General features: G+C 35.3%; 1 protein-coding gene across 1 annotated transcript in view; it reads right to left on the reverse strand.

The window, feature by feature from the left end:
• The window catches only part of SUCLG2 (succinate-CoA ligase GDP-forming subunit beta), a 123,664-nt gene that overhangs the window by 95,775 nt on the left and 15,025 nt on the right, over positions 1-12,864 (reverse strand). Inside the window, exon 2 of the mRNA XM_086755751.1 lies at positions 3,024-3,165. Coding sequence (XP_086611877.1) covers positions 3,024-3,165 — 142 coding nt within the window. The remainder of the gene's footprint in view (positions 1-3,023; positions 3,166-12,864) is intronic.

The following is a 12,864-nucleotide window of genomic DNA, read 5'->3' on the forward strand; positions in this document are numbered from 1 at the left end:
TTATTGTGTACAACTTCTTTTGAAGTCAATATTAGTGATGTCATTTTAATTTTCTTCACATCTGCCATTCCTATCTTAGAAGAAAAAACCCAATCCTTTCATTCCATTAAAATTCCTTGTAGACTGCCTTTTGTGCTGTTAGTAAGTTTTGAAAATCTTTCTGAGAAAATTAATATTCAGTGTATTCAGCATACATATTAATAAAAACAGTTGAGAGCAACAGAGGAAATGAGCAAACTGTAACAAAACTGCTGATACTGGATAAAGGCAAACCCTTTCAAGAACATATGCATTAACACCTTCCCGGCAAGTGAAGACAGCAGCAAAAAATATCTAATCCCATCTCTTTCCACTGCATCAACAGGAAATCCCACAATAGCAAAATTGGTGACCACGGGCACGGCAGCGGTACAGACAGCTCTGTCAAGCCTGTAGTATTTTCTGAAACTGAGAAATTAACTTGTCAATACCACACCTTGTAAAGATTCCCATGTCAGAAATTTCTATTGCTTTATCTGTACCCCTTTATTATGCACAGAGACCCATGTGAGTGATGTAATGCTGTAAGATTACAAAGGAAAATAATTGTTTCTCCTGTATTCATGATGATAGATCTATAGAAAGAACGTCCTTTCCACAAGAAAAATACTGAACCTTTGATTTTCAAGTTTTGATAACTTTATTCTATCTTAAAAATACATCGGCAAGCATACTTTCTTGTTTGCACAAGCTAAAGTTAAGGACAGCTGCAATGTGGCATACAGTATCTAAAATACCAGATTGCAGAGCAGGACTCAGTAGGGGTGATTGGCCTCTCCTTTCACCATCTTTTACTGCAGAACGCCTGTCTATCAAGAAGATCCCAAAGTTGCCTCCACTGGTTATTTTATTTTGGAATATCTTGTCTCTCCTGTAGGCTGAAGTTTTTTTTTTTGCCCATAACTTTTTACTTTGTGTGGTTGCATATTCAGAAGATGGCAGCCCACATCAAACTGTGCAGATAAACCTGAGTGACAGAGATACTACTAGTCTGAAGGATCATAAAGAAGATAAATCTGATGAAATCTTGGAACAACAATAACCACAGTAGCAAAACTGTTCTTGATGCTTATTTTTCAAAATGCATGTTAGAAGTACAAGGATAGCATACTATCAGAATGATTACAAGGATATTGTTAATTATTTAGTGGAACAATGGAGTGTGTCAATCATTTAAATACGAAATAGCTTCCACGCTATAAACCACAATTCTTTAATGCCCAGTAACATGGCATGCTTGAATGCAGTTATATAAAATCAAGAAAGGTACCACTGACTGATATTATTCTGAAGAGTTAACAAGCCAACCTGGTTAAAATACATACAATTTACCTGATAAAGTTTGATTAGCAAGTAATTAATTTGGTTTTCTATTTTATTTTTAATTATTTTAATTTCAACAGGCTTTTTAATAGACCAATATGTCTGTGATTCGCAAAGCAAGCAGCTACAGGGGCTGTTTTAAATATATCTAGCATCATAAATCAAAAAAGGTTTACTACCTTTAATGGAGTAATTTATTTCTCCAAATAGTTAATGGGACCGAGAATAGTAATAGTTACTGGCCAGACCAATCCACTTATGAGTTCAATAATGACAAGGAGAGTTTAAGTGCAGTAAGGTTTGTGGAAAAACTTGCCACAGCTTCAGTTAGCATTTCTTGAGTTTTTCAGACGTTCAGACATGAGGAAACCCTCCGATTCTATGAGCTTTGCTTTGTGTCAGCATTTTTCAGTTTGTGCTGCCAAATGACCAGAACAGTAGCATTTACTGGTTTTGCTTCAAATAAATTTTCAAATATACTGGTTGACATAAGAAGGTTTTGATGACTGAAAAATGTATGACCTTAATAAAGTTATAGAGCCATTATGCTAATCCTGTTCAGCTACTTGAGGTCTGATTAAATCTTTGATATGAGTAAGTTGTGTTAATTTACTTTCCAGCGTGCAAAATAGAAATGCATTTAGCTAAGTGGCTTGTGCATTATGTAAAACATAAAACAAAAAACCTTCCTGTTACTACACAATTAGACTATAGTAAAGTCTGTCCTCTGGCATTTTGATGTATTATATATTAACAAAAGCTAAATGAAAAGAGGAAAATTATGCAAACAGCTATTAACTTAAAGTAGAAAACTTCTTTCAAAGGTACAATTGGGTACATACTTGAATGTATTTCCTTTTGAGAGGAAAAGTATCACATAAATTTATTTCTGAACCACATTATCATCTTATGTTCACTACAGTAAAATGAGGATGCTAGAGGACCAAAATGAAGTTCCAAAAGTATGGTCGTCTCTCCCAGCCCCTGTCAAGTTCTTTCGTGATGGTAGGTAACTCAACTCACCTTTTTTTCTCTCCATAGAGACAAATGTACACATGAACAAACATACATGTATATAATTCTCTCCTACATATTTTATATCTTCATAAAATCATAGAACAGATGAGGCTGCAATGTCATCTGGAGATTATTTAGTTGAACCCACCTGCTCAAAGCAGGCTCAGCTGAAGGGGACTGCATCCTACTGGGTTCTGAATATCTTTGAAAAAGGGGAATCCAAAACCTCTTTCTTCCTTTACTTTTTAACAGAGCAAATATTTATTCGAAAATAACTTTTTAAGCAAGTTCATTTACTTCAGTTCCTTAAGTTATATAAAGTATGCAACAACAAATCCTTTTCCTCACAAATCATCCATGGAGTTCTTCTGAACTCTCGAGTTTTTCAAAATGACATAATGTTAATTGAGGACTTCATGTTACATGCTGCATACAAAATATTTCAGAAATACAGTTCTAAAGAAATACTGCTGTTACTAACTGTTGTTCAGTTTAAAATTAAGCATATATTTATGGTTTGGATAATATATGAAACCTTTTCAATAAGCATCAATTTGAAGATTGTTTACAACTTAATAGAAAGCAATTTATTTTCCAGATTGCTATCTGGTGAAGCAGATTCCTCCCATTATCAGTCAACTTACTTAGTCTCTGAGCAGCCTCCAGGGCATCATTTGCAGAATCAGCTACAAAGAATCTCTGAACTGTAACCCCATGGTCTGCCATTAGTTTTTTGCTTTGGTACTCCTGCAGGTTCAGCCATCGTCTAGGGGTTAATTGAACAGCCTAGAAAAAAGAGAGGAGAAAATAACATAATGCTCATTAAGAACAGTTCATGAGACAGCCAACTGAGCTCTTCTGCCTCACAGTTATCTCAAACCAGCAGTTAAACAACACTGTTTCACGGAAAAGGTAAAATACTTATTGATTTACCTAAGCATCTTTTGTTAACATCTGTGCATTCAAAGTAATCCAAAAGCGATAGATATTGTTTAAAAGCTACAGCAGGGCCACTGGGTGATCTGGGCTAGACAAAATGTCTTGCATTTAATATGAACGCAGGTTGACAAACTTGGCTTGAACTCTGAAGTCTGTTTACGTTTTTATGTCATCCTGTGCTATATAAATATTACCAGAATGTTACCTTAAAACAAATTCATTGTTTCATATAAAATACCCTTATCTACACTAAAAATTTTCTGTAATTCTTCCCTATAAAACTATTTCTACTGATTCTATGCATTTATTGCAGCATATCTGAGAAGAATAACAACTGACATGGAATTAGAATCACCTTGTAGGCAATGATATACTAATATATGGATTTTCAGTGGTCTGTTATCTATGCTTAGTTGGTTACACTTCTAAATATATTTTGTTGAGGATGCTCACACAACCACATCAGCCATGCAAGGACAACGACAGCTGGAGAAGAATTTACCTTCCATTCTCAACACGCCAGTCTAGATGCTTGCATGTGCATAGAGATACATCACAATCTCATGGACATAAAGACACGGCAACCTTACACACACACACACGGACATCACATTTGTTTATCTTAGAGGCAAACATTGAGTATAGACAGTATAAAAGTCATAGGATCATCACCAAATGATTTTAAGAGAGGATACATTCTACACACAGAATAAACTGCTGCGGGTAAAAGCAGTAATTAAGGAGTTGTCCCTGCCTCCTGGCAACGGTGTAATCCCATTTTGTGCCAGCAAAAGATGCTCTTCCCACCTGGACAGGTGAACTGTTGTCCTACTGGCAGATAGCCCACAATCAATTCTTGGTTTCTCTTAAAGCAAGGAGCACAGTATGCAGGCTAGCACTATATATTTAGGTATGTTAGCCAATGAGGATTATCTACTATACTAACACTTTGATCTCTAACAGAACGATAAAAAATATTACCCTAATGCAACTTTATACTGAAAACAGAAAACCTCCATGCTAACGTCTTTCAATAATACCTACTCTTTTCACAATACTGGAATTTTAAATGCCACTTTGTATCAAAAGCAAACCTCCGTCTGTTCCTACTTGCTTTGAAAAATAGCACAAAAGATTAATGCATAAAGATACAAACCCCATCTTTTACACTATATAAGTACATGTTTTCAGTAAAAGTGACTCCCACAGAACTTTAACAGTTGCAAATAGCTCAAATGACACATTTTAAGTTCTTTTCACCATAACCTGGTTAACATTTCAGAAGAGTAAATCGACACATTGCCAGTATGCTCCATGGCTATCGCTAATTCTAGGCATCACGCAGGCACCTCACTATGTTTCATATTCCTCCATGTCATTCAGAGATAATATGTTATTACATTTATGTAATGCCTTCAAATGTAAGGTCAAAATTTAAAGTCGCTTTCATAATTCTCAACATTTAATTTGTTTTCCTGTTATAAGATCCCCGTGAGACTCTGACAGCTATTACTTCATGATCGTTTCCACAAAGGGCTTAACACCAGGAGCCAAGAGGGACCCTGAAGGTCAGTTGCAGCCTCATATAAAAAAGGCCAGAGGATTTAAACCAAAAGCTGATGCCACATTCCTCTTGAGCAACAAAGAATTTACCAATCTGACTTCCACGATTCAAAAAAATAAGCTCAAACCTTTCGTTAAAGTAGATTCCCTTATATTGAAATAAACAAAACCATCAATTCTAATTTAAATATGAAAAAAATAGACCTTGATTTAAACAATCAATCATACTAAAATTCTGTTTCTGTACTTTCCAGAAGAAAGGTTAATTCTCCTTAACTGGAAGTTGATTTGAAACAAAGGATAAATCTACACTAAGTTCAACGGCACTTTTTGCTCATCTGTTAAATATTTATAAACCTTACAGATACAGTTCTTCATTTTTATGTTACTCTCTTTACTAGGAGCCAAAAGATCTTTGAGACACATGTATATATATATATAAAGTATGTTTACTTACAATTTATATTTCTCTTACACTTAAGTGTGCTTGTTTACAACTAACTGGTTTATGTAAAGATTTCCACAGCTCAGTAATACAGCTGACAAAATTTGGGTCACTGGATTTATACTCTAAGGACAAGTCTTCAAAATAGCTTTTATTCACCATTTAGAACAATAAATCAGTTTCACATGTATGTGTTACTAAGCCGATCTAAAACAAATAAACAAAATGGAAAATATTCAAACATTCTGGGGCAAACTTTTGTTGCTGTTGCTCAACAAAAGTCTCTTTCAATACAACTTGTTTTCAAATTTTCTATTCGGGTAGGAATTAAGTAGTTAAGGAATTTGCAACGCAGCACAGTGTGTCAACTGACATCTCCACTGTTAGTTCAAACTTAAGCAAGGCTTAAGTAATAAAATGTTTTAAGGACTCTTAAATAATACGAACTGCAAAGGGCTACCACCTAATAAAGGTCACGAGCGATAACGCACAACATGTGACAGATACGCAACACAGACGACAGCAAGAAAAGCAGCTGAAGTTCTGTTTGTTTTATGAAGAAAGGTCACCTCCAATGCCTTCCATCTGGTTGCCTCACTCCACCGTTCACTGGGCTCCAGCCTAGTTAATGAGTAAAGCAAGCTTAACAGCTCCAACAAGAACCTGCAATAAGCTCTGTTCCAAACCACCCTCTTGGCACGTTACAAAAGCTTTTGGTATGTATCGGCTTTACAACTTGAAAATACAACTCAAAATATTCCACAGGGATACTCCAAATCATTGTGGCGATGTTAAAAATCCTATTACATATACGTACAGTACATATACACATAAGTATACAGACATAGGTCTGCTCTCTTATAAAAATTAAACAATTGAGAGATTTTGAGAACATTTTCTTCATAAATTATGAACCAGATAGGTCTGAGGAACACAAGATAGGAAATAAGAGAGTAATTCTTTTGAAAGAACTGTCAAATCAGTCCTAAGGATGATGAAACGAGTATCTGGCCAAGAACTGTTGACACAGAAAAGCAAAGCTTAGAAACTTAAGGTTAGCAAGCATGGACACTTTTTTTTTCCTCTCCTATATTATATGATTCTAACAGAGAACATCTTACAGAGTGCCAGCTGAGAACTTTCAATCAAGACTTTCCACAAAAGACAAACTCCTGGTTGTGAATGAACTACTGGATAAAATGATTAGTACAGCCTACCACTCTATACAGGAGTACAATATATTTAAGAAACCAACTGTGACAAACTCTACATTAAAAGCTCTGAAGAGCAAGGAACATGAAAAACTTGCTTTAAAGCACTTGCGGTATACACACCGTATGTCTTAAGAAGAGTAGGCCAAATAAAGCAGTTACAATAGATGAAATAAAGCAAAAGCTTTGAAGACAACTACTCTTTCAAGAACATCTTGAAACATCAGCCAGTTGCAAACATGCATTTTAGGCTTAAGGCACCAAAAAAAAAAAAAAAAAAAGGGTGACCATGAGATGTTAATATGAGTAAACAGATGATTTCCTGAACTAATTCCCAACTCAAAGATGTTTCGTTTGCAACACATGTACGTCTGAATGATTTAAAAGGGACAGCAATAAAAGAATCAATTAGTACAAGAATCTTGAAAAATCCTTGCCAGATGAAGTTCCCAACCCTCTCAAATACATTTATACCAAGCATTCACAAGATTCTGAGATGAGCTTCAAGTAGCTTACGTTTCTTGGCCATCACAAATTTTCATACATCCTACAAAAAAATATACACCCAAGACTGAGCGCAACAGTGCTCCTGCACAAAGGCAGTCTAGACAAGAGCCCACAAAGTTTGGAAAGAAAACCGTTTCCCATATCTAGTCTTCTCTAGCAGCCATAATCCATCCCTTCCCCTTGAGACTTATTAGGGAAACACTTTAACACAGCACAGAATACAACTCCAACATCACGTGCCTTTGTATTATTTTCCATTATTTTCCATTCTGCAGCTCTGCTCCTGTCAACAATTTAATTGCTCTCAGTAGCATTAAACAGCACTGCCACATTCACCAATGTGGTCCTGCCTCTCATGAAGGACAGACTGAGGAATTAGGTTGTAAATTAACATCAGGACGAATGATTTCAATCTGAAAGGGAGTGGGGGGAAGCAAGTAAAAGAGAAACCGAAGCACAGGAAGGGAGGCTACCTTTTAAAAATTTCTGTTCATTATTGATTCTCGTCACCTTCTATTCCCAGCTTATTCTCTGCTTGAATACCTTTATCTCCTCTTCCCATATACTAGTCAGAAAACCATACTGGAAAACACCGTACACCTCATCTTTCCATGCAGCTTTGTCTTCGGTCAAAACAGAATATGTTCTAACAGTTTAATATATATCTGTGTTTCATCTGTTTCTGTCACACCAGCTTGTGAAGAAGAGACTGGAAATAGTATGTAGACTTTAGTAAAACCTGACTCCCTACGTGACATCTTATGTTTCATCTTCATAAGACGACAGGCAAGAACTAGAAAATTTTCCATTGGTAGTATTTTCTGTTATCCTTAAGACATTTTTTTCTGACAATAAAAGAAGTTTTAAAATGTCTTACTAAACTTCCATACATTCTCATTACTGTAAATACACCGTAACCTTGAATAGTAACTTCTGCCAAGCTCTGAAGAGCCCAAAGAAGGGCTGTCGGTTTAAGTACATCTTTCTAAACCTTTCTTTAGTGGCATTTTACTTCTTAGCATGTTAGCTACTGTTGCTATAACAAAGAGAAACTTAAAATCACTTCAGTAAGCCTAAATGAAAACCTAGACAATATGTTTTCATGGAATTGAATAAAGAAAAACTCAGACTAAAGGATCTAGTTTTTGGAAAGTAAGCTCTCATTAAAAGGCTAAAATAAATATCATTAATGGTTCTGCTGAAGACTTCCAACAGACCTTATATTACCACAAGGAAAAAAAAACAGCTTTCATATGAGCTTTTTATGTGTGTTGTATATTGACATACACGTTGTAGATGGAGAGTAGCTCTTATTTGAGATTCAGATACGCCAGATAAGTTAAAAGGGTGTTCTTTTCTTTATTTTACATCACAAATAATCTCTAAGAATAAATCAGTTCATAAAACTAAGGAAAACATCACTAACAACACATATTCATGTTTTATATAATTATTTAATATAAAGTTTTAGAGAGGAATTAAATTCTTCCTAATAAGATATTTCTTAAGATTAAATTTCTAACATAAGTGCTTATCAAAGAGACTAATACACTTAAATAGGACACTGTTACAACTGATAACATTTCCTTAGAGCCTGACAACAGCATCAAAAAATCCTAAAACTCAAGTACATTGAACAAAAGGCCTCAACTGAAGAGTAACATGAAGTGAGATGAAGGCAGAATTATTTTATCAAGTACAATTTTTACAACAGATTTTCTCCTGCGGGCTAGAATTATTCAGCATTTTCCAAAAGCACAAAGAATTGGTGTGGATAGCATTCACCTTTAACCTCCCTTACCTTCTCCAACCTCCAAGATTTTTGTTACCAGTCAGAATCACACTAATATGGACCAAAAGTCTATGGAGTGAGAAGTATTTCAGAAAACTACTGTTGCTAGTAATTGTGTATTTTGTTCTGAACAAGCCTACTGTTCAAACTTACTTTATATAACTAGTTACCATGTTTGGTCCAATCACATATGTACACTATCATTAAAATGAACGGCAGACGCATCAAGAAATCAAACATCTCCTTTTCAGCATCTTAACAAGGCCAAGTGTTGCATAACTGCATCAGTGGTTTATTGACTACTGCTAGGGAAAAAAAATTACAAATCACTGTTCATATAAGCTGCACAATCTTTTATTTACCACCTTTTTTGTTTGTTTTTATATAAAAAGCTAAGGGCTCTGCATAAGTAACGTATGTAGAGAGTAGTTCCATTAGATTCTTCCACTACTGAGTTTGCCCGTCCTTGAGTTCAAATAATTTTCATTATTTGAATAATAGGGGCTTAACAGTAACAACACAGTTAAACGGGAGTGGATCTAAAAGTACATTTGATAGGAGAAATCTGCTCCAATACATGTAAAATTAGCAAACACCGCAACAAAGAGACATCTTTGTCCTTATACATACGCAGCAATAACTACTCCGATGCACAACATCTTTCAGATGACCCAGGAGGTATCTTTTGAGTGCTTCCTTTTGAGAAAAAAAAGAAAAAACACGTACACATAAAAACAGGAGAAATTGTCTCAATGTATTTGCCAAGAAGTTTGCAAATTGCATGTTAGCTACTTTGGCAAAACTCTGCTCAGAAATAAAAGTTCCATATAACCACAAAAGAAGAAGAGCATAAGCAAGGCAAGCTTCATCAAACCGGATTGGTGACTATTTCTTATCTGAACCTATACACTGAGGTATTAGTTCAGTAGAATGGTTTTTCAGTCTTTGGCCTCCCTGGTAAGACCACCGAGGTTGACTCCAAGACTGATGATTTCACATAAATAGTGAGGTACAGCATGTATGCAGCAGGCAAATAGCAACAAGGGCCAGAGAGCAACATTTTCAGGCAGACTCCACTACCTGCCTGTAGAATTCTAACTGTTAGGCACCACACATTTTCTTTAAACATGAATGAATCGCCTCTCTTCCATAACAAGTACATGAAGAAACTGTCAAAAAGAACAAGTGAAAGGTCAAATCTGACAAACAGTCAAAGATTCAAATTGTGATCTCTATTACAACTGAGACCTTTCGGTCTTAAGAAAATGAATTTCATAAACTTTTGTGCAATTTCATGCCTAATTCCACACAAAACTTACCTTGGCTAAGCATCCACACTAAGTACTTTGCCATATTGAGTTCAGTGATCATGTTTAGACAATTTATCTAAAAAAAACCCCTTAGCCTTAAACGCTTATTTTCTCTTAGCAAGTCTCTTCAGCTCAAGTCTGTACTTTTGGAAAATGCCAAATAATTCTAGCTAGGGGAAGATAATCCGGTGATAATCAGCATGATTAAAGAAAGCAAAACCATCAACAACCAAAAAACTACCACTAAGCAAATTTCTGGGATAATTGAACATCCCTTGACACAGCCATGTAATTTGAGCAGCTCTACTGTTTACATTAACCTAGCTTACTGCACTTTATTGCACAACTGTTAAAAAGAAGACACACTTTAGTGGCATCCAACATCCCCTTTTCATTCACAGGATGAATGGAAGCCAGTATTAACATCATGAAACAAAGATGGATCTCCTAAAAGCACCTGACAGTAAAGCTGGTCAAATAAATGCACACTACTTTCTTCCTCTTACGATGCTTCACTGAAGAAATGTAACTCTGCTAACAGACCCTGTGCCAGTATAAGACACTTCTACCAATGCAAATTATATGCCAAATGTACATAGTATTTATAAAGTTTTGTACATATGGACTACATTGTAATGGTTATACTGGAACTAAGTCATTTGGGGAGAAAAACTGTGGTGTCTATGGGGAATTCTTTTAGATGCATCCCATACCGAAAATAAAAAGGAAGTGTGTTTAGTGTGTATCTTATTTAAAATAAAAACATCTAACAAAAAAAATCCATTTGCTTACCCAACACATGCTACAGCATGCTGGTTTATTCGATTTGTGCGCTCTGACCTGTAATACAATTCCAAGCGCATATGAAAGAAAACAGATACACAAAGCTGACAGTAATGAAACTGCATACCATTCATCAATATAAGAAATAAACTTTTATTATATTTATTGACATACAGCTACTGTAATTGACAAAGTTGTAGGAGAAATTCCTATCAAAAAGGAACCATGAGAAATACAACTAAATGTGTTTGTTCATATAAACCACCTCGGGTACAGGAACATTTTATTAGGTCATATACTTGAAATATACCACATAGGCCACTGAAAACAAACTAAAACACTTATTTCAGTTTGCTGGCAGTGCTGACGTAAAGAATAAGTATCCATAGAGTTAGCCTGACAAGAAACAAACATTTAGAAAAAAGGTACTACACTGCACAGAAAAAGTTTATCACAAATGTAAGTCACAAAAAGCAGACATACAGAGATTACCACACTTTGTTCTGAATGAAAGCAAGTATTTCAGGCACAAAAGAAAATAAAAAAAACTCATAGTAAGATTGATTGGCTGTAAGGTGTGCCATGTTAAGTCAAATTACACATCCCCTTCTCTCCAAAGACAATTAATGACACATACCTATGGGTATATTATGAAAAACAAACACCCTTCCCAAGTGATGTCCTGTTGGCCATCACAAATCAATAATTTTAATCTTCCAAAGCAGGAGTTAGCACCCAGACCATCCTATTTAAAAGCCACAGAGGAAATAATCTTCTATCTACATCCCAAAGTGCTCACTTTAGATTGGATGCAATATGGCAGTGAGGTCCCTTTGGTATCAGCAGAGACCATCAGCTTCATCCAACACTGAGCAAGTCTCAGTCTAGACCTCTGTGACATATTTATAAAGACCAAAACTGATTGTGTGAGCTAGTTTAGGAAGAAGACTTGAATATTTTCCTAACAAAACCAGTATTTCCAAACTTTTGTCCATAGCAGTTAGAATTTCTTATTTCTTGTTATAATTTGTATCAAAATTCCGTAAGCAATCTTGACCTTGAACATCAGCATTTTATTTTAAAATCTTCCACAGGTACAATTGAAGACCTTTTAAGAGTTAAGTTCCATCATTTATTCCTATAAATGGGAATTCATTTTAAATGAATTTTTAAAAGGCAGCACACAAACTCTAGTTAACAGTTATATGACTTTTAGTTCCAAATTTATTACTTATTACATACAAACTATCTTGAACAGCAAAACATCGTATGTCTCAGAGAGGGGGGGGGAGAATTTAAAGACTGCAACATTTTGATCAATAAACTGTATGTGCGATTTACTGTTTTATACTACTGAACCATACACTCACTTTTCAGAAAGAGTGAGGTCTGTCACTGCAATTTTTACATGAAATATGCCACTACATCACCGTTTAATATGGTGAGACAGCCTGGTCTGGTGGATAATTATTACTATTTCTAACAGCTATAGGACTCTGAAACAAGATGTCTGTGTTAAATAACTAAGTTATTCCCTTCATATACATAAAATAAACACAGAAAAATTGAGGGTCTGGTTATAAAAGGAGCACAAACATGGTTAATAGTAGTATTAGGACTTCTACTGTTAAATTATTTACAGAAATTACACTCAAACAGTTGAGACGATGGCCAAGAGCTTGGAAAGCATAAGTTTCGTTTAAGTACGCAAACTTAAAAAATATCAAGAGTAAAGCGCAGGGAACTGTTTCTGCTCAGAGGTCCACATTACTGAAAAATCCAGGTGTTATGTTGAGTGAGCAAATCTTGAGAGCAAAGCCCAGAGGTAAATCCTATTTTGGAAAATTTTTGTCTGGCATTACCTTAACACTGTTTTTCCGTTACCCAAATGGGTTTATTCAAAACTGAGCATTCTGAAGCCTCTGAAAACAGTAA

Source organism: Chlamydotis macqueenii, chromosome 10 (genome assembly GCF_036417535.1).
Source record: "Chlamydotis macqueenii isolate bChlMac1 chromosome 10, bChlMac1.mat, whole genome shotgun sequence".
NCBI classification, from domain to species: Eukaryota; Metazoa; Chordata; class Aves; order Otidiformes; family Otididae; genus Chlamydotis; species Chlamydotis macqueenii.